General features: G+C 41.8%; 1 protein-coding gene across 1 annotated transcript; it reads right to left on the bottom strand.

The window, feature by feature from the left end:
• Positions 1–2,028: 2,028 nt before the first annotated feature.
• Positions 2,029–25,157, bottom strand: TEX26 (testis expressed 26). The gene is made up of 7 exons (XM_055541832.1): positions 25,057–25,157; positions 20,688–20,772; positions 15,182–15,347; positions 12,540–12,690; positions 4,229–4,405; positions 3,899–4,060; positions 2,029–2,165 (listed from the first exon to the last, which is right to left on the bottom strand). The coding sequence occupies exons 1-7, from the start codon at positions 25,115–25,117 to the stop codon at positions 2,092–2,094; spliced, it is 876 nt and encodes a 291-aa protein (XP_055397807.1). The 5' UTR covers positions 25,118–25,157; the 3' UTR covers positions 2,029–2,091.
• Positions 25,158–25,730: the final 573 nt, after the last annotated feature.

Consider the following 25,730-nt stretch of genomic DNA (forward strand, 5'->3'; position numbering starts at 1 on the left):
TAGGATTGACTGGTTTGATCTCCTTGCAGTCCAAGGGACTCTCAAGAGTCTTGCCCAACACCACAGTTCAGAAGCATCAGTTCTTCGGCATTCAGCCTTCATCTTTTTTTTTTTTTAAATCCAACTTTCACATCCATACATGACTACTGGAAAAACTAAAGCTTTGACTAGACAGACCTTTGTGGAAAGGAGGACAGTGGAAAGCTGTAGATCCAGCTATAACACATCTGGAGAGATGAAACCCTCAGCCTCAGGCGAAGCTTTGTTAGCACAGTCTGAGCAAGTGGGTTAACATAAAACCAAACCATGTTCACAGGGATACACAACTTGTACTAGCATAAATTTATTGACTATTCCGGAACACAGAAGCGAGAACAAGAGAGCCCATGCTGTCAGGAGCCAACGACACTCTCTCCATGCAAGATCTGACTCCCTGTCCTTGACCTCTTTTGTCTGACAGACCCTCTGCCCCGTGTCCCCAGCTGACTATGCTTCAGCCACTCTGCCTCTGACTCTTTCCAGAACACTTCAAGAAACATGTCAAGATATTTCTTACTTGGATGGCTTGCTGTTCCCCAAGCCTGGAAAGCTATTGCTCATCTTTTGGCATGGCTGGCCCTTCCTCTTCTTAATGGGTCAGCTTAAACCAGGCCTCCTTACAGGAGCCTTGGACTATCACAACACTGCTTACACTGTGTGTGTGTGCATGCGTGCTTAGTTGCCCAGTCGTGTGTGTGACTTTTCTGTGACCCCATGGACTGTCGCCTGCCAGGCTCCTCTGTCCATGGAATTCTCCAGGCAAGATTACTGGAGCCGGTTGCCATTTTCTTCTCCAGGGGATCTTCCTGAGCCAGGACTCAAACCCAGGTCTCCTGCATTGCTGACAGATTCTTTACCATCTGAGTGGCCAGGGAAGCCCCATGCTGTGTGTAGCACTTACACTTTGTAATTCTCCTGTTCACTTTCACTTGTTTCTGATCTGTCCCTCTCTCCACGATGCAAGCTCCATGCACGTCTTTTCACTACTAGTTATCCCCAAGACCTACAGCACTGCCTGGCACATAAAAGGTGTTCAATAAATATTCACTGAAAAAGGGGCTCTTCAGTGTTTAATATTTGGTTCAAGATCCTGACGGAATATGGGCCATGCTCTGGAGAGTACTGGGAGGACAGGAAGTCCCACTGCACACACTAAACTGAGACAGAATCCATATGAAATTACTCGTGGGCCACAGCCACAGTCCCCAGTGCTCCAAGAAAGACATAAACAGGAAAAAAAAAAAGAAAAAAGAGAGAGAGAAATTTGGAATTAAGTAAATGCACAGAAAAAACAAACCCAGCATGAATGGCAACATGAATATAAATTAACACATAATTCAAGGTCAAAACCATTAACATGGTCAAAGAAGAATAACATGTAATAGGAAAATGAAGAAGCTCTGTGTAAGTCATAAGCACTGATAAACAACATAGGAGACAAAAATGTGTAGCAAAAATCCCAGAAATACTAGGAGACATTGATGAAAACACTTCTATTGTGGAATGTTTTTAAGATTTTTGCCTCAGAATATGACAGTTAAAATATACAATTAAGACAAAGAAGTGGCTTAAAAATACAATTAACTCTACATTTTTTCTTCTGCTATTCATGTAATACACAAATCATTCTTATACTTGGCATAAAAAATGTTTGCTAATTTTCCAAAAGCAGAGATTTGTTTTTTAACTTTCAAATTCAAAATCAACAATAATGAATTTTTTAATCCCCTAATTATTGAAAAATTAAGAAACCTCTTCCACATAATTCCTGGTTCAAAGAGGAAACCAGAACTGAAGACACAAAGTAAGTATCCAAAAGAGAATGGTGAAAAAACATTATATCAAAACCCACTGGATACAGTTAAAATTGGGTGGGAATAGATTGGGAGGCAAGGGATGATTTTCAGCCTTAAATGATTTTATTGTTTAAAAATAAAACAAACAAAATTACACCAAGTCATGATGAAATTATAATTCAGAACAATTTGGATCTTATTTTTTCTTGATTATTGAGAAAAGAACTCAGTTACTTTCAGATGTTCTTCATTTGAACTATTTTTCTTTTTTATCCGTCCTTTGGCCCACATCACAGTAGGAGCGAATAAAGTGATCAAGAATCTGCCTTTCTGAAAATTATGAAGAAAAACGGGATGAAATTTTCCACTTAACTATTTCAGGGCTAAATAGAGAAATTTCTAAGGCGACAAATACCTGACAATAGTACTCTAAATATGAATTCAATGAGACCAAAAGAATCACGATAATCAAAGCTATTATGTCTAATAGCTAAAAAGACTCTTCAATATTCAACATCTCTTGAATGTAATTATTGACTAAAAAGAGCAAACAATATTCAAGGGATCAGCAAGACTTCCTGGAAAAAGCATGGATTGTGGAATGAAATAGACTTAGGCTTTTGTTCTGTGCAGCCACTCTAGTATTCTTGCCTGGAAACTTCCCTGGACAGAGGAGTCTGGCAGGTTACAGCCCATGGGGTTGCAAAGAATCAGACATGACTGAGCACACATTTGTCATCTCTATTTATTCATTGCCTCATCTCTGAATCAAGGTACTGACACTTACCTAGCACAGTTGTTGGAATGGATGAAGAGTGCTATATGTGAAGCACCTAGACAGTGCTTGTTCTGCGTGATGCGATGAGAAATAAAACAATAGAAACTATTGCTCCAAAAGTTTCATGAAAGCCAGGGTTGCTTTTCTGCCCACCAGTACTGGTAGGCTTTGCAGTCTTTGAGTGATAACTGACCATGGGAGGCCCCTCTCTCCCCTGCCTCCATTTCCTCATCTGGAAATTGAAGGAGTCTTGTCTGTTTATGAACATCTAAGGTCCCCTAATACTAACTACATATTTTTAAATTGTACATGATGGAGCTATAAAGCTTTGTCACTCCTAGAAATTACCATCTGTGCAGCCAAAACTCAGAGAAAGAAAGAACGCAAGTGATGTTTGCCTGTCCTTGTGCTCAGTGTGACAAATGCCGCCTGAGGGCTAGAGATCAGGGTGTGTGTGTGTGTGTGTGTGTGTGTGTGCACGTACCTGAGTTACTCTCCACCTAAGTTTGCATTTGTTTTTGTGATCTCACATTTAACTTTGAATGTTTTATAATGTACGTAACATGTTAGTTTGGTGATATAGGAATATGTGTCCTAGAAAGTGACCCAACCAGTCCTGAATGACATTTATCTCTTTGAGGATGAGGTACATGAAGATTTGCATGTACCCTAAGAAGACTGTCACACACACACACAAAAGCACCAAACAGGAAATAAAGATTACACAAACTAAAACAAAGCTATGAGGGAGTACAGACTTCCACTGGAGAAATCAATTAACCATAAGAAAAAGAGACGTCGCCCTGGAGCAGTTCAACCACAGCAAAGTGAGATCAGAAGTAAGTGAAAAGCTAGATGTTTTCTTTTTAATAAATGGGGATATATTCACTGGGGCTTCTTCGAATAAAAATTTATTTTCAATGGGTTGAGGTTTACACAAAACTATATATGTTGCATGCATGCTCAGTCGTGTCTGGCACTTTGTGACCCCACTGACTGTAGCTCTCCAGGCTCCTTTGTCCATGGGATTCTCCAGACAAGAATACTGGAGTGGGTTGCCATGCCCTCCTCCAGGGGGATCTTTCTGACCAAGGGATCAAACCTGCATCTCTTGCATCTCCTGCAATAGCAGGTGGATTCTTTACCACTGTGCCACCTTTTTGTAGTCACATACATATATATTGAACACCACGGGCTAGAAGTTGGGAAAGTTTCTATTTGGTGGAACGCCATGTATTATTATGACCCGTAATTTATGGAATAGTAACTTGAGACCTCATCTTACCTTTGTAGGAAACACCCTGAAGGTACTCTGTGACTTGAGAGGGGCTGAATGAGTTCAGAATTGTCAAGAAATCCAGGTAGGCTTTCCCATAATCACTTTGGTAGATGGACTGCTTCTTTGTGCGCTCTTGGCTCCTCATGTGGCTGAACAGCACAGAAGGGACTAGAGAGATGCAAGGGAAGGAAAGACAAGAAGCTGTCACTGGGCAGAGAATCCCAGCCTTTATTTGTGGGACTCGCCAGGTCCCACAAATGTGTTGTGGAATGTATTGAGGAACTCGGAATAAGAACAGTCTACAAAATTGTTTTAAAAAGTTACAGGTGTACTCACCTAGACCTTGAGAAGCAATGGGTAGGCTCGAGTAGCATCCATATTTGAAACTAAAATCCTGTAACTCAGGAATTTTAGCTGGAATTTGGTAATTCCGTCGAAATTCTGTGTCTGCTGATCGGGGAACTAACTTTTTCCATTCTAGAAACATCTGAGAACGCTGTTTATCCTTCTGATCTGGGGCAGAGGTACAAATGGAAGGCAATAATTACTCCTTGTAAGGTATTTCTAAATAGCATCATATTTTCATTCCATTTTGCTTGGCAGTAGCTTCCAATTTATCACACTCAGAACCCTCTCTTCTTGCATTTAGAGGTATGGTCAATGTATTTTTTATGGACATTTCAACCAAGAAATAATTTTCTGCTTTATCAGGCACAGGAAGCATAGGCTAAAATGATCAGAAGTAGTTTCTAATGAATATACTGTTCATCAGTTAGGAGTGTTCTTTGTTTCTGCTTCATGGACTCAGACAGCACACCTCACTCCAGTAGTCCTGCCTAGGCTCTGGGGCTGGGGTTAGGAAGCAGAGTGAGATATTTTAGATAGGGCTATGGTTGCCATATAAAATATAGGAGTTCAGTTAAATTTGTTGTAGTTGCTATTTTGGTTGCTGCACAAGGCCCTTGCAATGGAAATGTGGAGTTAAATTTGAATTTCAGATAATGAATAATTTTTTGTGTCTGTATAAGTACTCATTTTTTACCTGTTATTAGGACTTCCCTGGTAGCTCAGATGGTAAAGAATCTGCCTGCAAATGCAGTATTTTTGCCTGGGAAATCCTATAGACAGAGGAGCCTGGCAGGCTTCAATCCATTGGATCACAAAGAGTCAGACACAAGGGAGACACTAATGCAATATCATTATTCAGTTTTAATTGAGCATCTTGTATTTTTATTTGCCCAATCTAGCAACCTTAGATGGGCAGTACACATCATCCCCATTACCTAGAAAAGAACCACTCAAAAAAGGACCTTACTGATGGATGGTTAGGCCAGATCATTGTTATTCGTGGGTCATAATAGTATTATTTTTGGAAATAACTCTGCTAAGAAATATTCACTAATATGATCATTAAAACCTCTGACGCACTAGCTAAAGCCAAGTTCCACAAGCATTACCAGATTAATGAAGTAGAGAATCACGTCATCTTACTTAGAATGAGCTCACCCCTAATTCTCGCTACAAAATGTTGGTTCAGAGGCACATCACACAACACCAGCTTTAATCAGAACAAAAATATTAAAAATAGGAGTATCATGAGCAATGTCACAACAGTGGTAATTACTACTGACACTAACCTTGATTCTTCTTCCAAAATAGTTTTTCAATAGGTCTTCTCAAAATAGACTCCAATGTACATTGTATATCAAGCAATATGTGATGTCACCAACTGGCACCCAAGAGCAGTTTAATATTGATTTTTTAAAGAATGATCTCCATCCAGAACAGCACAGTGGGAAAGGGTTTCACTACATGGTGCCTCTTAATTTAGATGTTGCAGGGAGAGAGGACATGGGTACTCAATGGCCCTCATAATGACCTCATAAACTGCCTGAGGAGAAGACAAGGTTATAGAGAGGGGAAAACTCTAGGGCTCCAAAATCAGGACACTCCTTAAGATATTTTGGACAACTGTCTGGTATTGTTGCTAGTAAGTGCCATCTATATAACTTGGTTTTTGTGAATTACTAATAGCTTTATTAGTAAACAAATTCCCATTTGTTGCAGATGTCTAGCCCTTTTTCCTAGCTACAACTCAAAAGCAAATGCTTTCAGTTTCTACATGTGCTCTGTGCCAAAGTTAGAGATAATAAAGTCATTGTTCTACCTTAAGACAACCTCAAATGAGTGTGATGAGAAAGAGATAGACAGGAGACACAGATACAGAATGTAGTATCTTGAAACTGTAACAAATGGAGATAATACATCAGAATTACCTAGGAAGGTAATGCCAAAATATACCTGCTGAACCTCATCCCAGACATTGAGAATTTCTAGATGTGGGAGGGACCCAGGCACTTATACTGTGAACAAACTTCCCATATGCTTAAGAATCACTGACTCAGAGCTTTGGATACGGTGCTACAGAAGCCCAGAGGGAGGGGCTTCTCTGGTGGCCCAGTGGTTAAGGCTTCACCTTCCAATGCAGGGAATGCAGGTTCGATCCCTAGTCAAGAAACTAAGATCCCACATGCCTCATGGCCATAAAAAAAACAAAACACAAAAAACAGAAGCAATATTGTAACAAATTCAATAGACTTTAAAAATGGTCTGCATGAAAAATCTTTAAAAAATGAAAAAGAAAAGAAACCCAGAGGTGGAAGGAAGACAAGAATCAAAAGGCAGATACAGCAGGAGGGGACTTGGGTAAACCTATGGCTGATACATGTTGATGTTTGGTAGAAACCAACACGATACTGTAAAGCAATTATACTTCAATTAAAAATAAAGAAAGGCAGACACAGCAGAAGGTGTGTTTTGACGAATGGTCAGCACTGAAGCTAAAATGCACGGTGCATTCATCAAATGCAGTCTAGTTGGTGTGAATGTGAAGAATGCAGGGTAGGGAGGAGCAGTAGCTGAGGGTGAAGCAGGAGGGGAAGGTTAGGATCCACACTGTGAAGGGTCTTGAGAGACTTGTCCATATAGAGCAACTGGAGATGAAGACCCAGAAATGACAAAAATCAGGCTCTGGATTTACTCTGAGTTCCTTTGAAGAGAAAGAGTAAGTCTTCATTGATCCTTAGTACATATCACCATAATAGACCTCATTAAATATTTACTAAATTGAGTGAACAAAAGAGAAAAAAGAAACGTAATCGCTATGTATTAGTAATTAATCTGAACCACACTCTAGTGACTGCCTACATGATATATGCTTACAGTAACTCTTAGTTCTTAATCCTTAACTAATGGTTTTATAGTCTTTGTAAATTTCCTATAAATGAGTTCCTTCGGCACTATTGGGAGAAATTCCTGATATACAAGGATCTGAGGAACACCATGTGAGTGCTGAAGTGCAGCCATAGTGTTGAAGTCCCAACAGAGAAGATAACCTGACCCAATGCCAACCCCACCCCGAGGGACTATCCCTGCGCCTCAGTAGACCAGTTCCCCCTGGTTTCCTTTTCCAGTTGGTAAAGGTGATAGGGCTTCCCTGGTGGCTCAGTTGGTAAAGAATGCACATGCAATGCAGGAGACCCAGCTGCAATCCATGGGTGAGGAAGTTCTCTGGAGAAGGAAATGAATACCCACTTCAGTATTCTCGCCTGGAGAATTCTATGGACAGAGGAGTCTGGTGGGCTACAGTCCATGGGGTCACAAAGAGTCAGATACGACTGAGCAACTAACACTTTCACACTTCCACAAAGGTGAGACCAGAGTAGTTATAGCCCAAAGGGAGAAACTTCCCCTTTGAGATAGTCCATGGAATTGCAAAGAGTCAGACACGACTGAGCAACTAAGCACAGCACATGATGTTTGATCCCTAGGTGGGGAAGATCCTCTGGAGAAGGAACTAACTACCCACTTGAGTATTCTTGTCCGGTGAATTCTATGGGCAGAGGAGTCTGGCAGCTTACAGTCCATGCAGTTGCACAGAGTTGGACATGACTGAGGCAACTTAGCACACACAGCACATGATGGCTGCAGAAAGGCCCCTGTAAATCTACAGCAAGGACTGTTCAAAACTACTAAGACCAAGGGCACTCAATCTATAGCCAGGTGAAAGCTAGTTCTGTTCTGATTCATCAAAGCCAAGTTCTCAAGCCTGAATGTGTAAACAAGCCCCTTTTACTGCTTCTCACTCATTGGCCTTAATTCAATAATGAGGATTCAAAGAAAGACACAGTCTCTGTGTTTCAGAAGCTTAAAGTATTAGAGAAACAGATACATAAAAGGGAATCACAATATTATTTGATAAATGCTGTGGAAGAGGAAAGAACAGGAGCTATAAAAACATGGGAGGGGCACTGATCCAAATCTGGAGGATCAGAGAAGACTCCTGGGAGAGAAATGAAGTTTACATTTAGACTTCAATTACGGACAGAGATAGGGCTTCCCGGGTGGCTCAGTAGTAAAGAAACTGCCTGCCAATGCAAGAGCCGCAGGACACATGGCTTTGATCCCTGGGTCAGGAAGATCCCCTAGAGGAGGAAATGGCAACCCACTCCAGTATTCTTGCCTGGGAAATCACATAGACAGAGGGGCCTGGGGGGCTACAGTCCATAAGGTCACAAAGAGTCAGACACGAATGGGTGACTGAGCACACATGGACAGATAGGCTAAAAATAAAAGGAGGGAAAGGTCTTCACACAGAAGAGGCAGAGGGCAAAGGGCACAAGGTTACAGGAGGCATTGTAAAACTGGAGGGTAGGGGGCTGTCATGGGGGCTGGAGGACGCTGAGCGGGTGGGCAAGGACCAGATTATACAGATTATACTCACCTTAAGGCACTTAGCTTTTATCCTGGGGATAACGGTGGGGAGGGGGATATAACTGAAGGGTTTTAAGCTGGAAAGTGATGTCAATTGGCACATCTGGAAACTTACTATGACCCTAGTATGGACATGGACTTGAGGAGACAAAGTTGGAGAGGGGAGTGGATTAGAGGTCATCCAAGAGATAGATGATGATAGCCCAAATTAAGGCAGGGGCCGTGGGGAGGGAAAGAAGCAGATGGAGGTGAGAGATTTAGGAGGGAGTCTCGACAGGTCTGGGGTATTTATCCACACATGGGGAAATGGTAATTTGTGCTTGCAGAGAGCACAACTCTAATTGGAAGCTCAAAGACATCTTTTAAGAAGGCTGACATTTCAGATGTTTTTCCATGACCCTTTATCTGCAAGTATGGAGGTCTTTTGATTCTGTTCCCATCCAGCTTCAGAAAGTAAACTTCCCAAAGATTCTCTCCATCACTCAACAAATATTTACAGGGAATGAGGCTACATGCTGTACTAGGCCCTGAGTGAATAAGAGCTTCGGGGGTTGTACTGAGTTGTGGAGGAAAGAGCAAAGCACAAACAACAGGAAACAAGAATCAGTCAACAAATGACTGCAGATGCAAAGGCGACAGGCAAACAAGATGACAGAAGGCCTCTTCAGATAAATCTAGGAAAAAGGTCTCACAGGCAAGGAGACATTTAAGCTGGAGTCGAGAGAGTGGCAAAATGAAACCGCGCCTTTCAGGCAGAGGGGACAGGCTGAGTGCTGACCGAAGGTGGGCAAGAGGTTGCAATCTTAAAGGAACTGAAAAAAGGTGCATGTCGTTGGAGACTAGTGAATGAGAGGGCTGGAGTGAAGAGGAAAGCAAGGGCCAGGCCAGGCTTGCAGGGCCTTGTGAACCAAGAGAAGGAAGTGGAACATGGATTTTATTCAAAGTACAAAGGAAGACAGTGAAAAGAAGCAGCAGAAGTATTTGATCCAGTTTAGACTGTGAAAGAGCCTCTGGCTGCCATGTGGCGATGGAATTGCAGGGGTCGATAGATGATACACAAAGTTCAGTGTTAGGGGAAGAAGAAGGTGATGACTTGGAACCCTAATGAGGCCTCTACTTGATCCCCCAATACACAAAATCAGGGGCCCAAGGAAGGACTTGAGGAAGAGATACAAATGCAGAAATCCTCAGGATGATGGAGAGTTGCTTTTATAAAGGAACCAGGAACCCTAAGGAACTCTGTTAGAGGTAAAGTAGAAAAAAAGACCAAAAAAAAAAAAAGAGAGACAAAGAAGTAGGGGAAACCAGGAGAGTGCGGTGTCACAGAAGTTCAAAGGCCGCTTGCTCCTTCTTGTTTCAAGCAGCCACCGACATTTCATGCTGCCAGATTATTGGGCACGTTGACAAGAGTAGCTTCAATGACCAGATGGGGGCAGAGACCAGATTGGAAGGGTTTGGAAGTAAAAGAATTAGCAGTGCTTCCTATGAAACCCCAGTGGATGGTGACCATGCAAATGACTCCTCCCTCCCCACACTTGACCAGACTGAGAGCAGATTGGAGAGGTTAACACATTTTTAGAAGATGGAAACCAAATAGAGATGCAGCAACTGAGTTAGCAAAGTAGAGAAAGCTGAAATGAAGGGACTGCAGAAGGGGTTAACAAAATTAACCCACACAGCAAATCCATGTGAGCTAATCCACACAGCAAAACTTCAGCAGGCTCAAAGTCAGAGGGAATTGGTTCAGTGGAAGGCTGGTATGGAGGCTCAGGGCAGAAAACGGGTGATCTTGGTCAAAACTTGGATACAGAGTGGTTAGAATTCCCTGGATCACCTTCTTAACCTCATGGTAGTCACATGATTACCCTTCCTAGACAGGTTCTTGGAGCAAAACTGAACCAAAGAAGCTCTGGATTCAGGGACACCAGGCACAGCAGAAGGTGATGTACTGAGATGTTGGACCAGGTAAAAATGGATTTAGTGAGTGTGACAGGCACATAGAAAACTAAGCATTTGAAAAGAATTAATTATTAAATATCAATAACCTCAGATATGCAGATGACACCACCCTTATGGCAGAAAGTGAAGAGGAACTCAAAAGCCTCTTGATGAAAGTGAAAAAGGAGAGTGAAAAAGTTGGCTTAAAGCTCAACATTCAGAAAATGAAGATCATGGCACCTGGTCCCATCACTTCATGGCAAATAGATGGGGAAACAGTGGAAACAGTGTCAGACTGTATTTTGGGGGGCTCTAAAATCACTGCAGATGGTGACTGCAGCCATGAAATTAAAAGATGCTTACTCCTTGGAAGGAAAGTTATGACCAACCTAGATAGCATATTCAAAAGCAGAGACATTACTTTGCCAACAAAGGTCCGTCTAGTCAAGGCTATGGTTTTTCCAGTGGTCATGTATGGATGTGAGAGTTGGACTGTGAAGAAAGCTGAGTGCCGAAGAATTGATGCTTTTGAACTGTAGTGCTGGAGAAGACTCTTGAGAGTCCCTTGGACTGCAAGGAGATGCAACCAGTCCATTCTGAAGGAGATCAGCCCTGGGATTTCTTTGGAAGGAATGATGCTAAAGCTGAAACTCCAGTACTTTGGGCACCTCATGTGAAGAGTTGACTCATTGGAAAAGACTCTGATGCTGGGAGGGATTGGGGGCAGGAGGAAAAGGGGATGACAGAGGATAAGATGGCTGGATGGCATCACCGACTCAATGGACGTGAGTTTGAGTGAACTCCGGGAGTTGGTGATGGACAGGGAGCCTGGCGTGCTGCGATTCATGGGGTCGCAAAGAGTCGGACATGACTGAGTGACTGAACTGAACTGAACTGAATGGTAAAAAAAGCAAAAGAGAACTAAAAGGAAATATACCCATAAAATATCATTTGGCTCAGCAGTGTTCGTTGTTGCTGCTATTTAGTCTCTAAGTCGTGTCCAACTCTTTGTGACCCCATGGACTATAGTCTGCCAGGCTCCTCTGTCCATGGGATTTCCAGGCAAGGATACTAGAGTGGGCTGCCATTTCCTTCTCCAGGGGATTCTCCTGACTCAGGGATCAAACTCGTGCCTCCTGCTTTGGCAGATGGATTCTTTACCACTGAGCCACCAGGGAAGCCCAAGCAGTGTTAACATAATTATAATATATCATATGATCATAATTATAATATAAATACTAGCAATTGCATTAACTCCAAATTTGTAATATAATTATATTGAGAGGATGGATGGAGGGGACATGAGAAAGAATTGTAGGAGGACCACTTCCTCAGTTACTATAACTGAAGTCAATCATAATGCCTAAGACTGATGAATCAGAAAGAGTAGTGCGAGGATATGATTTTAAAATACGGAGGATCCCATAAGAATAAATAGTTGAAAGGATGGAAATTGATAGTCAGTGGGAGTAGAACCAAGAGTGGATGGGGGAGGGGTCAGGGAATTGCTATTTCACTGTGAACCTGTAGGTAACTATTAGATTTCACTCTATGCATATATCAGTTTAATAAAAGGAATTTTAACGTAAGAGTTTTTAAAATGGTAAACCAGCAGTAAATAATTGAAGACAGCAGGCTTAACTCGACCCCATCATCTTCTCCTGGCTCGTCCTTGTCCTTTGGACACAAGAAGCCTTTCCTGACCTCTTCCTCCAGTGTTAGGCTGATGTCCTACTGTGCACCCACAGCACCCTGCATTTCCCACAACATGCACCTTTTTATAGGTGCTCACTAGGTCAACTCTTGTTTGCAAAATTGCCTTTCTCCACGTCTATACTGTGAGTGTCTTGAGGGAAGAGACCACATCTGTGTTGCTCACCATGGAGACTCCGGTGCCTAACATTTTACCAGGGAAAGGAGAAAAATGAACGTTTACCCTTCGATCGGTCCACAAAATCTCTCTTTGTGATGGAAATAAACTGATTTCCTATTGCCTTCCGAACTTCTTCCATTGATGCAGCAATTTTCCAAGGAAAGTAGCTCTTTAATGAGGTTGTTGATTGAGGTAGTGTCCAGAGAAAGAAGTCCTATGGATACAAACACAATTTTCAAGAAAATCGACAGGGTTTCACTTTATGGAATGAAGAACACATGTGTTTTTGTATGTATGTGCTAAGTCGCTTCAGTTGTGTCCAACTTTTGTGACCCCATGGATTGTAGCCCGCCAGGCTCCTCTGTCCATAGGATTCTCTGGGCAAGAATACTGGAGTGGGTTGCCATTTCCTCTTCCAGGGGATCTTCCCAACCCAGGGATTGAACCCAGGTCTCTTACATCTCCTGCATTGGCAGGTGGGTTCTTTACCACTGGTGCCACCTGGGAAGTGTTTTTGTAAAACACATTCTTTTGAGTTCTTTACACCCAGCTACCACATTGAAGTTGCAGTGTCTTGCAGCACCATCATCTGACCCAGCTATAACATGGAGCTTTGTCATTTCTTTCATTTTTCATGTGGAAGACAAGAAAATATGACTGGGAGAAGTAATCATATTCTAAATATATTTTATAGGTATATAAGGTTTCCAGATGCATAGAATGTGGGATGTGAAGCAAAACAATGGGCCAAAAATGCAGAGAGGCCTCAGAAGAGTAAATAATGCAATAGACTCTCAACTTAGGTGATGGGAGAGTCTACAGGCTGGCAGAGGAAGACTCATTGGCTTAGACAGCACAGGACCCTCCCACTCTGGCTGTCATTGGTTGAGACAGCACAGGACACCCTGCCACCCTGGCTGCCATTTGTTGAGAGCCTTCAATAACACTTAAAGGGAAAATAAGTGCGGTCCAGTATGTATGTGTATATCATATGTATACATATACAGTGTAATATTGTAACTCTTTGGCATTAATTATAAATCTTAAGGAAAATACTCAAGAGGTAAATAGATTATATGTGGGTGCCATGAGGAACCAAATTAAATGGGGCATGTGTGTGTGTTCTAATGACTCCAAAGTCTACATCTAAAGCTCACCTTTTCCATTCAAGTCATAGATTTGTGCATTCAACTGCCTATTGGACATATTCTCACCCAACATGTCTTCAACTGAGCTCACATTTCCCCTAAAACCTTCCCCATTAAACCTGGTCCTCCTGAAAGTTCCAGTTCAGTAAATAGCATCAGCATAGACCCAGCCATCCAAGTGAAAAACAGAAACAGCATCCTTCATTCACTGCCCACCTTGTCTTTTACATCATTTCAGTCATCAAATCCTGACCTTAAATTCTACTGACCTGACCATCAAATTCTACTACCTTATTACCCATTGAACATGTCCAGGTGGCTCCATCCCAGGTGGCACCATGCTATGTGGAAACCCAATAAATGAAATCCTTTGCTACAATTGAGCTTTGCCTTTTATGATGCGAGAAGGGTACATAGTACCTAGAAAACAGAGAGAAGGTCAGCTACTTTCATTTAGTGGAGAAGGAATTCTAGCTGGCTCTTTTTAAACTAAGCCTATGAGTTACCTTGGTGGACAAGAGCAGAGCATTCTGGATAATCAAAATAGTATAAGTTGTGATGGTTTGAGAATGCATATACCAAATACAAATACTTGTACATGCCTGTTCATAGCAATTTTGTTCATAATAGCCAAAAGGTCAAAGTCACTCAGTCATGTCTGACTCTTTGTGACCCCATGGACTATGTAGTCCATGGAATTCTCCAAGCCAGAATACTGGAGTGGGTAGCCGTTCCCTTCTCCAGGGGATATTCCCAACCTCGGGATCGAACCCAGGTCTCCCACATTCCAGGCAGATTGTTTAGCAGCTGAGCCATCAGGGAAGACAAGAATACTGGAGTGGGTAGCCTATCCCTTCTCCAGCAGATCTTCCTGATTCAAGAATCGAGCCGAGGTCTCCTGCAGTGCAGGCAGAGTCTGCAGCCAAAAGGTGGCAACAACCCAAATGCCAATCAATAGATAAATGGATAAACAAATTGTGGTATATACATACAATAGACTATTATTCAACCACAAAAAGGAATGAAGTGCTGATAGATGCTACAATGTGAGTGAACTTTGAAAATGATGTTTTTAAACAATGCTAAGTGTGAAGCCAGACACAAAAGTCACATATGGTATGAGTCCACATATAAAATATCTAGAATATCATCCATAGAGACAGAAAGCAGATTGATAGTTGCCAGAGACTAGCGGAGAGAGAAATAGGAAGTAATTTCTTAATGAGTACAGGGTTTCCTCTTGGGATTATGAAAATATTTTGAAATGTGATAGAGATGGTGGTTGTATAACATTATGAATACCAATTGCCAGTGATTTGTTTACATGAAAATGGTTAATTTCATGCTACATGAATTCTACTTTAATTAAAAAATATTTCTTATTTAGGGGGATAAGGGAGAAGTAGTTATAAATAATTGTGAGAAAGTGAGCAAAAAATAGTTTAAGAAGGACCATAGCTGTAGATGATGAAGGATCTTTGGGATATATCCAAACTCTCATTCTTATGGATTATGGATATAATATTAAAGTCAAAAGATATGTAGATAGTATCTTACCTGACTAGGGTAAGATCTGTGGTTCTTGATTCCTCTTGAAGTCCCAACATTGATCAAATCCTCTTTAGAATATGGTTTCCAGACATACTCATCATTGTACTGTGTTTGATTAGGAATAGGATCACCAAGTGAATATGTATATCCTAGCCTTCTGGTACTTTTCTGACTATAAGAAAAGAGTAGAAACCAAACTAAGATTTACATAACAAATTTCACAACAGTACACGTGTCAAATAATTTTTCAAAGATTGGCTAGCTTAAGGCTTGATGCCAGAAATAATTCAATATCTAGGTTTCCCTGAAACAAAGCAATCCTGTATCTTAGGATGGCCCTTAACAAAAGTATGGGAGTCCTAATATGAAATTTAAAAGAATAATCTGAAATTCATTAAAGTTTTAAATTAATTTTTTTTTTAAAGAACTGAGTACTCTTCTGTATAAACAAGTAGTTCAGTGTAACCAGATACTTGGTAAAGAAAAGTTTCTATGAAAAGTATTCCAGTTAATAAAAGGAAGAAATATAAGAATTAGGATACCAATGGTTTTCAAGTCCCTACTGAAATAATGAAATGATCAGCAGTTGCCACTGCGAATATACACACAAAAAACCATCTATTGAATATTTTTGTTAAAATACCCAACCTGAATCAGATGAAGTCTTTGGAATATCAGATTACAGGAAATACATGAAAAAGAGGATGTTTTTAAATGACATGATGAGGGTGGAGTCAGAAAAAATCCAGAAGAATAACTTGCTTCTTTGACAAAGAAATTCTCAAAAAAAAAAAAAAAGAAAGAAAGAAAAGTAGAGGAACCTGTAGATTAAGTGAATAAAGATAATACAATGCATAGACCTTGTCTGGATTCAATTTCTAGCCAACTTTTTTTTTTTAATTATGAGACAATTGGGGGAAATTTTATTGCTGATTGGCTATTTGATATTAAGGAATTGTTTTAGGTGATATAATGGTATTGTTACATATTTTTAAAGAGTCTTTATCTTTCAGAGAGACATAAAAAACATATTTAGAATTGTGTGTGTGTTGGTCACTCAGTTGTGTCCAACTATCTGCAACCCCATGGACTGTAGCTCACCAGGCTCCTCTGTCTTTGGGATTCTCTAGACAAGAATACTGGAGTGTGCTCCCATTCCCTTCTCCAGGGTATCTTCCTGACCCAGGGATCAAACCTGGGTCTCCTGCATTGCAGGCAGACTCTTCACCATCTGAGCTATCAGGGAAGCCCAAATATTTAGAATTAGCATGATATAATGCCTGGATTTTGCTTCAGTATTATTGAGTGGGAAGGCTAAGTGGAAGATATACATTAAAAATGTCCATGTGTTGTTGATTATTATAGCTGGATGATAATTGGGAATTTGTTGTATATTCCTTTTTCTATGTCTAAAATACTTCATGTTGACTTAAGAAAAAAAAAAAAAAAGAGGGATGGGTTAGATTCAGGTTATGTTTGCAAGAAACCAAACATCTGGAAAGTGGGATCCATCTGGATGCTGGACTGTTTCACTTGTCATTCAGATGAGCAGATGCAAGCGTAACTGTGGTCCTAAATCAAACCAAAGTCATCAAAGGTACATGAAGATTTTTGCAAAGGGAACACAGCACAGATTACTTTAAAGGAATCGATTTGCACATCTGCATTTCTCAGTATACTCTTTCCTAATGTGTCTCCCCAAGTACAAATCTGCATATCTATGTGGGTCTTTCTCGCATCGCCCATCTCTTGCTCCCTGCATTCTTCTTCATCACTATACTTCGGGGTGTAAGCTGCCAACCATGAGAAGGGTGCCTGGCAAAGGGAAACTTCATTATAGTGCTTTCAGGGAACCCTCTTGTAACCCAAATTCCATACACTTACCCAGGACTTGCTGTTCTAGGTCAAGAGTAAAGGGTGGGACTGTAACCAGAGTATTCTGGCCTGTGTGGGGATGTCCTGAATGTAGGTATGCTGTAGATGGTATGGCTGAGAGTAACAGCTAGTTTTCCCTTTCCTAACAACTATCAAATGTTCATCCCTCTCTAAGGAGAGCTTCTAAGAGAGCAGAGAATATAGATTGCTGAAAATGGCTCTTTCACTCACATCTTTAAATGTAAGCATTTTTCCAGCTTTTAAAAAAGTCCCTAGGATATGTCGATAGCAGGAAAGAAGAGCATCTCTGTGAAGATGAAACAGTACAGGATGGCAATGCTGATTCTTTTCAGTGTAACTGGAATCTGTCTGAGACTATCACATTTTTAAAGATTTACTGTATAAAACTGGTACATGAAAATCTTGTGATCTTTTTTCAGATTTTTTTTATTCATCATTCAATAAGATACTTAAATCTACTTTTTTAACCCATATGTATTATAAAACATTTACTTCAATATAGCCAATCCTCATTTTATTTTATTATGTAAAATATTTAATACATGAAAGTATATGCTAGCTTGTCATACTATTAATTTTACATGTATGCTGCTGCTACTGCTAAGTCACTTCAGTCATGTCTGACTCTGTGCGACCCCATAGACGGCAACCCACCAGGCTCCCCCGTCCCTGGGATTCTCCAGGCAAGAACACTGGAGTGGGTTGCCATTTCCTCCTCCAATGCATGAAAGTGAAAAGTGAAAGTGAAGTCGCTCAGTGGTGTCTGACTCTTAGCAACCCCATGGACTACAGCCCACCAGGCCCTCCATCCATGGGATTTTCCAGGCAAGAGTACTGGAGTGGGGTGCCATTGCCTTCTCCTTTACATGTATAACTATATGCTAACCTATATAACTTTTTCTTTCATTAAATGCATAGTAAATATTTGGTATCTAAAGAAATCAATTAAATTGTTTCTGATTTTTATGCATGGTATTATTTAATTATTTGCCGAAGTCAAGCACCAGAGTTCTGCACACATAAGAACATATTTAACTAAGAAACCTCATTTTTTTTCATACTCCTCACTTCAAAGATAGCTTACATATATAGCTACACATTTCACTGTATTATTTTTATTACTTGGATATAATTAATCATATTAGACTTAAATCACTTTACACTTCCCTTGTCTACTTTTAATAATCTTCACTAAAATATGCATTCCATAATTTATCAGTAGTTTTCATAATATTTCTCAAAACATATTTTAACATTTACTTGAACTATAAGTGTAGCCAGGTTTTATTTTGACAGGAAGTAAACCTAATTTCACTTGCTGGTTGGACAATGACTGATTTTACCAGCTAGGTAAGCCTGGTGTAAATTACATGAGTTAAATCTTCAGCTCAAAGTTTTGGATAAAAATAGATTTAAAGTATGTAATGATAAAAAAAAATTATATTGGAAAACATTTACTGAAATTAATGTTCCTATTTTCCAAGTCCTTTTTGAGTATATAATATGAAATAAGTTTCTTCCAAGTGAAGGAGTAACAGACGTAATTTAATAATCATTTGTTAAGACATGCCTTTTCACGTCTCAGAAAATGAGATAGGGAATAACTCAATAACTGGATGACAAATCATCTAATTATTTGCTTTCAATAAAAGTGAAGGAGTACCCAACCAAGCTGTCAGCCAATCAATCATTAAAAATCACCTGTGATTTTGCCATAAAACCCATTAAGAGTTCAGAGTATTGAATGGCAATGCTTCACTAAAACTCCTTTCATTCACATCTACTTAATTATGAGAACAAGGCTTCTCAATATGAGCATTTATAAATAAAAAAAAAGTAAGCAGGAAAAATTGATGCTGAGTGTGGTCTTATTCCAAAAATAATAACACTCAAATATGGAGACATAAAGTAATTGAAAACAAAACATCCCCATTTATCTCATTAAGAGGCAATTCCAAAAAATTTACTTTTTGTGTTTAGTAATTATCAACAATTTGTAATGTGTTGATTGCTTTCAGCAATTCTGTACTAAAAATAATGTGATAACTCAATACTCGGAGTCATATAACATGTTTAAAAATTAATTTCAATTAATATACTGAAACAGTTGCAAAGAGGCATAATGGAGTGATCAATAAATTGCCTTCAAACACAAAATATATTAGAGCAGGGTAAAATTCTATGGAGGAAGTAGACTGGGAGTAAGAGTTCAAGAAGGAAAGAGAACGAAATAAATAATCTATTAAAGAAGAGCTTGTTTGTATATATTTTTTAAAGGGTCAGAGAGTATCAATTTGCTAAGATGGTTAGATTACTCACTGGTTATATGTAAAGAAACAATTTAATGGTCTTGTTTTAAAATGTCAATATTCAGGATGGGTTGGAAGTTTTATGTTTTACAGCTATTTTAATTTATGATGAGAACTTTCCTGTGAACTTTAAAAAGACGTGAATTTGAAGACCACTAATCTAGACTCCATAAGTACCCATTTGGTTCTGGCTTTCATCCCAAATGTTTCCTCTTCAGACAACCGTTACTGTCAGATGGTAAATCTCCCCGTAGGGGACATAATGTGACTCAGTGGGATAGCAAGTAACTCGGAAATCAAGAGCCTTGCAGCCCTGTGCTTTATGGAAGTCTGTCATAAATATTAGGCTGGGGGAAAATGAACAGAAATCTCGGGGGTAACTTCTTCATGCTAGCCAGGAGACTAGTGTGTTCAACTTGTCCTCAGAACAAACACGTTAGTCAGGAGTCGTCATTGCCACTTTGCCAACCTTAAAACTTTTAGCCGAAGTAAAACTGGGCTTGTTACTTGTTTAAGGTAGCAGAGAAAATAAGGGCTAATTAGAACAGGGAGCTGAGGTTCAGCTCAGAACCCAGTCTGGCCAGTATTCCATTGGACTTCGCAACAACATGCATTTCTAAGGTGAAAAGATCCTCTACATTGGAACAATCTACAGAATAAATATGGGCAAGGGAGGGTCCTCCATGCTGATTTCCTATTAACCACTGATGCAATGAAAGACGGCAGCCCCACCCTTGCTCACCCACCAGCGAGCTTAGAGGGGCAGCTGATGGAGAGAAATTCCCACCACCCTCGGTTCTGGAGCTGGGGAGAAGCTGCAAGGCAATATTGCTTTAGGAACCAATAGTTGGAGGGGTGAAGGTAAAGGTAAGCGGACCTTGACCTTGTTCGACCTTCTGAGACTACAGTTGGCTGGAAGTGCTAACAATTCCTCACTTGTCCATTCATTCAGTTGTTATTGCCTACCTCCTATAAACCAGGTAACAGACTCAATTCATGCTCCATGTTTGGGTAACACAATTATATTAACTATATACTGACTCTGTTGTAAAGCATGACACACAGTGGCTTTATGAAGGATCCATGTATTAAATTTCTCAATCTCCCTATAGGGGCTTGGGATGCTGTTTTAAGGTGAAAACCCTCTCTGATGCTCGGAGGAGACCTATGTGTGCATTGGGTCTTATCTGAATGCATTTTCTATAAGCCTTCTCTGATTACTCTTTATCAGTTTTGGACTCTGAATAATAAAAGGCAGGTGAACAAGTTTAAGTGTGTACATCAATGTGGCACGAACAGGGATGTACCGAAACAAAGCAGGTGCTGTTCCTGTCTTAGATGTGAATGCAGTCCTCATCGTGGTGGCATAAGAATCCCAACTGGTATCACCTGCTAAGAGCACAATAAACTGGTTTTAAATGTGGCAGACAGCATATTTTGATCAAATGTTATTTCAATACTTAAAGCAATTTTGTAAGAGACAAACATTTTGAGTGGTAAAGTAGAGTCTAAAGGAATGAAGGCCAACTTGTGAGCTCCATCAGGGAAGAAGGGAAGCTCAATTTAATCACCTGTTTCCCCCCAAATAAAAATGTGTTCAGCCGTGTCTGATCCTTTGAGACCTCATGAACTGTAGCCCGCCAGACTCCTCTGTCCATAGGATTTCCTAGGCAAGAATACTGGAGTAGTTTGCTATTTCCATCTCCGGGGATCTTCCCGACCTAGGGATCCAACCCATGTCTCCCACGTTGGCAGGCAGTTACTTTACCACCCAGCCACCTGGGAAGCCCTCCTTTAAGTTACTCGAATAAGTCTATTGTTTTCCTTGAGAATTCACATAGGCTGTTTTCAAGAATTTGAGCAATACATCAAAATATAAAGGGAGTTCATCTGAAATTCTATCATCTTAATGCACTCAGTATCACTGTTTTAATATCTGACTTTTCATGCATCATATTGGATACATCTGTAAATGCATGAACTGATTTTACACAAAGAGGGTCATAGTTTGCAAGTCAGGTTCTCTCCTGGAGCCCTTCTCCGTACTCCTTCCTGCTCATGCTGTCCTCACCCTCCACCCATCCCTCCTCCCAGGTTAACAGTTGTGCCTGTTTCTTTCCAGACTTTCAGACCAGCAGATATAACCATATACAGATTGATATATATGTACAACTATTTGGTAACAAACTGGTTTGTAAAATATTTTATTTTTTAAATTTCCCCTATTCTTTATTTATTTTTAATCTTTTGGCTATATGACATGGCATGCAGGATCTAGTTCCCTGGCCAGGAATCAAACCCATGCCTCCTGCCTTGGAAGTGTGGAGTCTTAACCACTGGACTTCGAGGGAAATCCCAATGTATTGGGCTTTAATCCTATTTTGTTTTACAAAAACAGCCTCATCCTACACAAAGTAACCTTCGTGTATCTCTTCTATCTGTCACTTAATAGCATGATATGAAAATCCCTCGTCTACTGCAGCTCCAATTCATTCTTTGTAATGACTGTGCAAGATTGTATGGTATGGTGAAGTCACTCAGTTGTGTCCCACTCTTTGCAACCCCATGGACTGTAGCCCACCAAGCTCCTCTGTCCATGGGATTTTCCAGGCAAGAATACTGGAGTGGGTTGCCATTTCCTTCTCCAGGGGATCTTCGTGACCCAGGGATCGAGCTAGGGTCTTCCACATTGCAGGCAGACTCTTTACCAGCTGAGCCACCAGGGAATCCCATTGTATGGTATAGATGTTCTGTAAAGCTGTGAGAGTGGGTGAGCTCAGCAAGGGACGGAGTGTCATTAGAAGAGCTGATGTCCGAAGGCTGAAACCCAGGCCTGAACAATATCAAGAGGTTTGGGAGATGAGGAGCAGCTGGAGAAGGAGGCTGAGAAGAGCATGAGATTAGCAGAGAACCAGGAGGCTGTGGATGGTGGAAGGAAAAAAGAGGTTCCGGGAGGAGGGAGGGACCACCTACAAGGCAAATGCCCCTGGCAGACCCGGGAGAGTGTGGACAGAGAATTCACTGCTGTGTTTAGTCACTTAGTCATGTCTGATTCTTTTCAACCCTATGTACTATAGCCTGTCAGGCTCCTCTGTCCATGGGATTCTCCACGCAAGAATACTGAAGTGGGTTGCCATGCCCTCCTCCAGGAGATCTTCCCAACCCAGATATCAAAGCCAGGTCTCCTGCATTGGCAGACCCTAGAACTGATCTGCCCAACCTCTCATTGCCAACAGAGTACCACCAAATTACTTGGGAATATAGTTTTAAATTTTAATTCAGTGGTCATTTGCTCCTTCATATCTTGGCAGTTACCTGTGGCTTTTTACATTTCGCTAACACTGGGGTGAGATGATCTCTTCACATTTGGCGAGTTTCACCTCCACCTGAGACTCCCCTAGTCTAATGAAAGGCTTAGCCCCTGCCTGTCATGCTCTGTCCCTCTGCTTGCAGACTCCTGTCTACTCTCCGATCCTGTCATACTAGAAATGACATTATCCTTTGATTCTTCTGCTTTAGTGGGGATCACTTTACACTTTAAAGCATTTTATTCCAATTGCAGAATTAATGCTCTTTGTTGAGAGAATTTCAAGCATAGACAAGTGGGGAGAAACTGTGAGGCGGTGTTGCCCTCTAAAGAACCATCACTGAGCCTTAAGCTCTGAATTTGACAGAGAAATCAGGAAGTTTTTTCTAAGCAAGCAACACCAACCTAGGCCCCATCACTCTTGGCAGACGCAAGGAAGGATGTGGGGTGAGGAACATCCTGGATTCTCTGTTGGACCCTAAATGCAATTTCAACATCCTCATAAGAGAGAGGCAGAGGGAGGTTGAGGAGGCCATTGTGAGCATGCAGGCTGAGACTGGAGTGATGGGGCCACAGGTCAAGAGTGCCGACAGCCACCAGAAGCTGGAAGACGCAAGGCAGGACTCTTCCCGGAAGCCACCAGAGGGGGTGCAGCCATGTCAATAGCTTGATTTCAGGCTTCTGGTCTCCAAAATGTAAGAAAATAAATTTCAGTTGTTTTCAGCGACCCGTTCATGTTAATTTATGATAGCCTTTGGAACGAATACAGCACTTAAGAGCCCAGTCGATAATAATAGTTCGATAGCAATCAGCCCACGGTGGTCATCATCGACCTCATCCTATTTTGAGACCAGACCTGGGCAGTGATACATCAGACCCACCTTTTGGAGGGTGACCCTTCCAGCAATGGAGGATGGAGCAGCATGGAGTGACTGTTAGAGACTTGGGACTGGGTGTGAAGGGGCAAACTCCCTGGGGGAGAGGCACTTTGGAGGCAGAATCAACGAGACCTGGTGATGCCCTTGAGGTGTCGGTGCCCTCCCCTCTACTTTGAGCAGCTGGGATCCTCCTCACTGCACTTTCGTGTCTAGGAGGACAAGGAGTGTAATTTTGTACATGAGTCTGAGGCTCTCCTGTGACATCCAATGGCATGTGGTAGACAGATGAATATTTTGGTCTGAGATTGAGGAGGAGTTTATGAGCTAAAGATTAGAGAGCCATGAATTGGTACTTGAAGCCCTGTGGCAGGATGTGGCCACTTAGAGTATGTAAACCAAGAGGGATACACCTTGGAGGATCGCAACATTCCCAGACAAGAGCGGGGAGCGCAGACAGTGAAAGAAACCAAGATAGCGTGGCTAGATAGGGAGATGAGATTCAAGGGGAATGCGAAGGGGGAGATCCTGGTGAGGAGCACCCCCCCACACACACAAACATGCACCTTCCTCTGCCTCTCCTGTTTGCCTGGACACCACAGAGAAACTCGGCATTGTAAATATTTTTGTATTAATTTTTTTTCGTCTGCTATTTGTAATTTACAAACGGATGAATGGGATGAAAGTATACATTTCATTCATTCTCCCGGGACTGCAATCCTAGGGAATTTACAGTTGAACAATCCCCACTGTTCTGGAGCCACCAGGGAACCACAATTACCCAGCTAGAGGGCTGCAGTGGGTTATTATTGCCATGAGAAAGGCCAGGATGGAGCTACTACACAGTAATCATGCCACCAGCATCACAGCTAGAGTGGCTCTCCCTCCACCGACACAAAAAGCTGAGTTAGTAAACCCGCGGCATTTGCATGCAGAATTAGTATCAAAAGCACTGCCTCTGTTAGATACAAGATCCCTTTGAAAGAAAGGGAAGCGAAGATTAGAAGCGAGCACCAAAGACTCTAGTTCCCAGCCTCTGCTGCCTATGCGCCTGGGGGTCGCGTCTCTGCATTCTTCAGCCCTGCCCCCCTTTCCGGGCTGTTTCTCAGATCCTGCCTGGGGTCAGGGTTCCCCTTGGGTCTGCTCTCTTCAGAGCTCCCCACCACCGTTCCGTCTTTGTCTTTAGCCTTGTTCTCCCAAAGGCGTCAGTCCTCCCTTTCCCTTGTACCCTCCTGGGCATTTCACGGGGCGTTTAAAGAACTGAGCATTTTAGGGAGGGGTTTGGCAGGAGTTAGGGCGAAGGGCTGGGGAGAGGCAAGGTCATGAAGGCCCTTTCATTCTCCTTGAATTCCCAGCCTCTATTTAAATTGAGTTCCATCCAAAAGAGCGCGGCATCTTGAAGACCTAGGCAGCCTTCGCCCTAGGTACCCCAGCTCCAGGAGAGACCCCGCCCCCGAACTTCGCCGGGCCAGGTGGCAGGGTCCACAGGCTTACTTGGCCGTCTCTTGTTGCCATATTGAGAAGGGCACGCATCTTCGGGCCCAGGCTCTGCCATTCTTGCTCCAAGAGGCCGTCGTCGCGGGGCGCTTTCCACCAGCTCGACTGGGTGCTGTGGTGGATGCTGTTTTGTGACGCGTCGCCATGGAGACGCAGGAGACTCCCGACAGCTCATCCCTGGTGCACCGAGGTGCTGAGCGCTTCACCGGGCCGGCTGAGGACACTGTGCGATGGTAAAAAGATGTGTTTATAGTGCCATGGATACCTTACTTTTGTGTATTTGTGTAATTCATGCAATGAGCTTTCCTGAGCACTGTCATACATTTGGGGAGAGGAGCAAAAGGGGATTAGACTGAAAAGAAAGTAATATTGTCCGACTTTACCTGCAGATGTTCATCTTTGCGCAGTTTTCCGCTTAAGCGAATGAAGGCTAAATTGTCAGGGATCTTGCAGGATCTGAGCAAGAGGAAGTAGGAATCAAGCAAGAAGACAAAATCACAAGTCATGTGTGTCAGTGGAACTAGAGCCAGACTCTCTGAGATAGCTCCAGGCTATCAAACGGGTGACCCCAGCACAGGAATTAGGGGACAGTGGGAAGGTGGAAAGTGTGGTTGGAAAGAGGACTGAGCAGGGATGTGCGGGACCCCATTCTCCTCACCAGGCCATGTTCC

The sequence above is a fragment of the Bubalus kerabau genome, chromosome 12 (genome assembly GCF_029407905.1).
Source record: "Bubalus kerabau isolate K-KA32 ecotype Philippines breed swamp buffalo chromosome 12, PCC_UOA_SB_1v2, whole genome shotgun sequence".
NCBI classification, from domain to species: domain Eukaryota; kingdom Metazoa; phylum Chordata; class Mammalia; order Artiodactyla; family Bovidae; genus Bubalus; species Bubalus kerabau.

What these genes read in the sequence shown, in the direction of transcription:
- TEX26 (XM_055541832.1), bottom strand. Translation starts at nt 25,117, where the DNA reads ATGGCAGAGCCTGGGCCCGAAGATGCGTGCCCTTCTCAATATGGCAAC. An exon ending in TGGCAACAAGAGACGGCCAA is followed by an intron (nt 20,773 to 25,056) that starts GTAAGCCTGTGG and finishes TTGTGCTCTTAG; the next exon opens with CAGGTGATACCAGTTGGGAT. An exon ending in CATTGCTTCTCAAGGTCTAG is followed by an intron (nt 4,061 to 4,228) that starts GTGAGTACACCT and finishes GCATCTCTCTAG; the next exon opens with TCCCTTCTGTGCTGTTCAGC.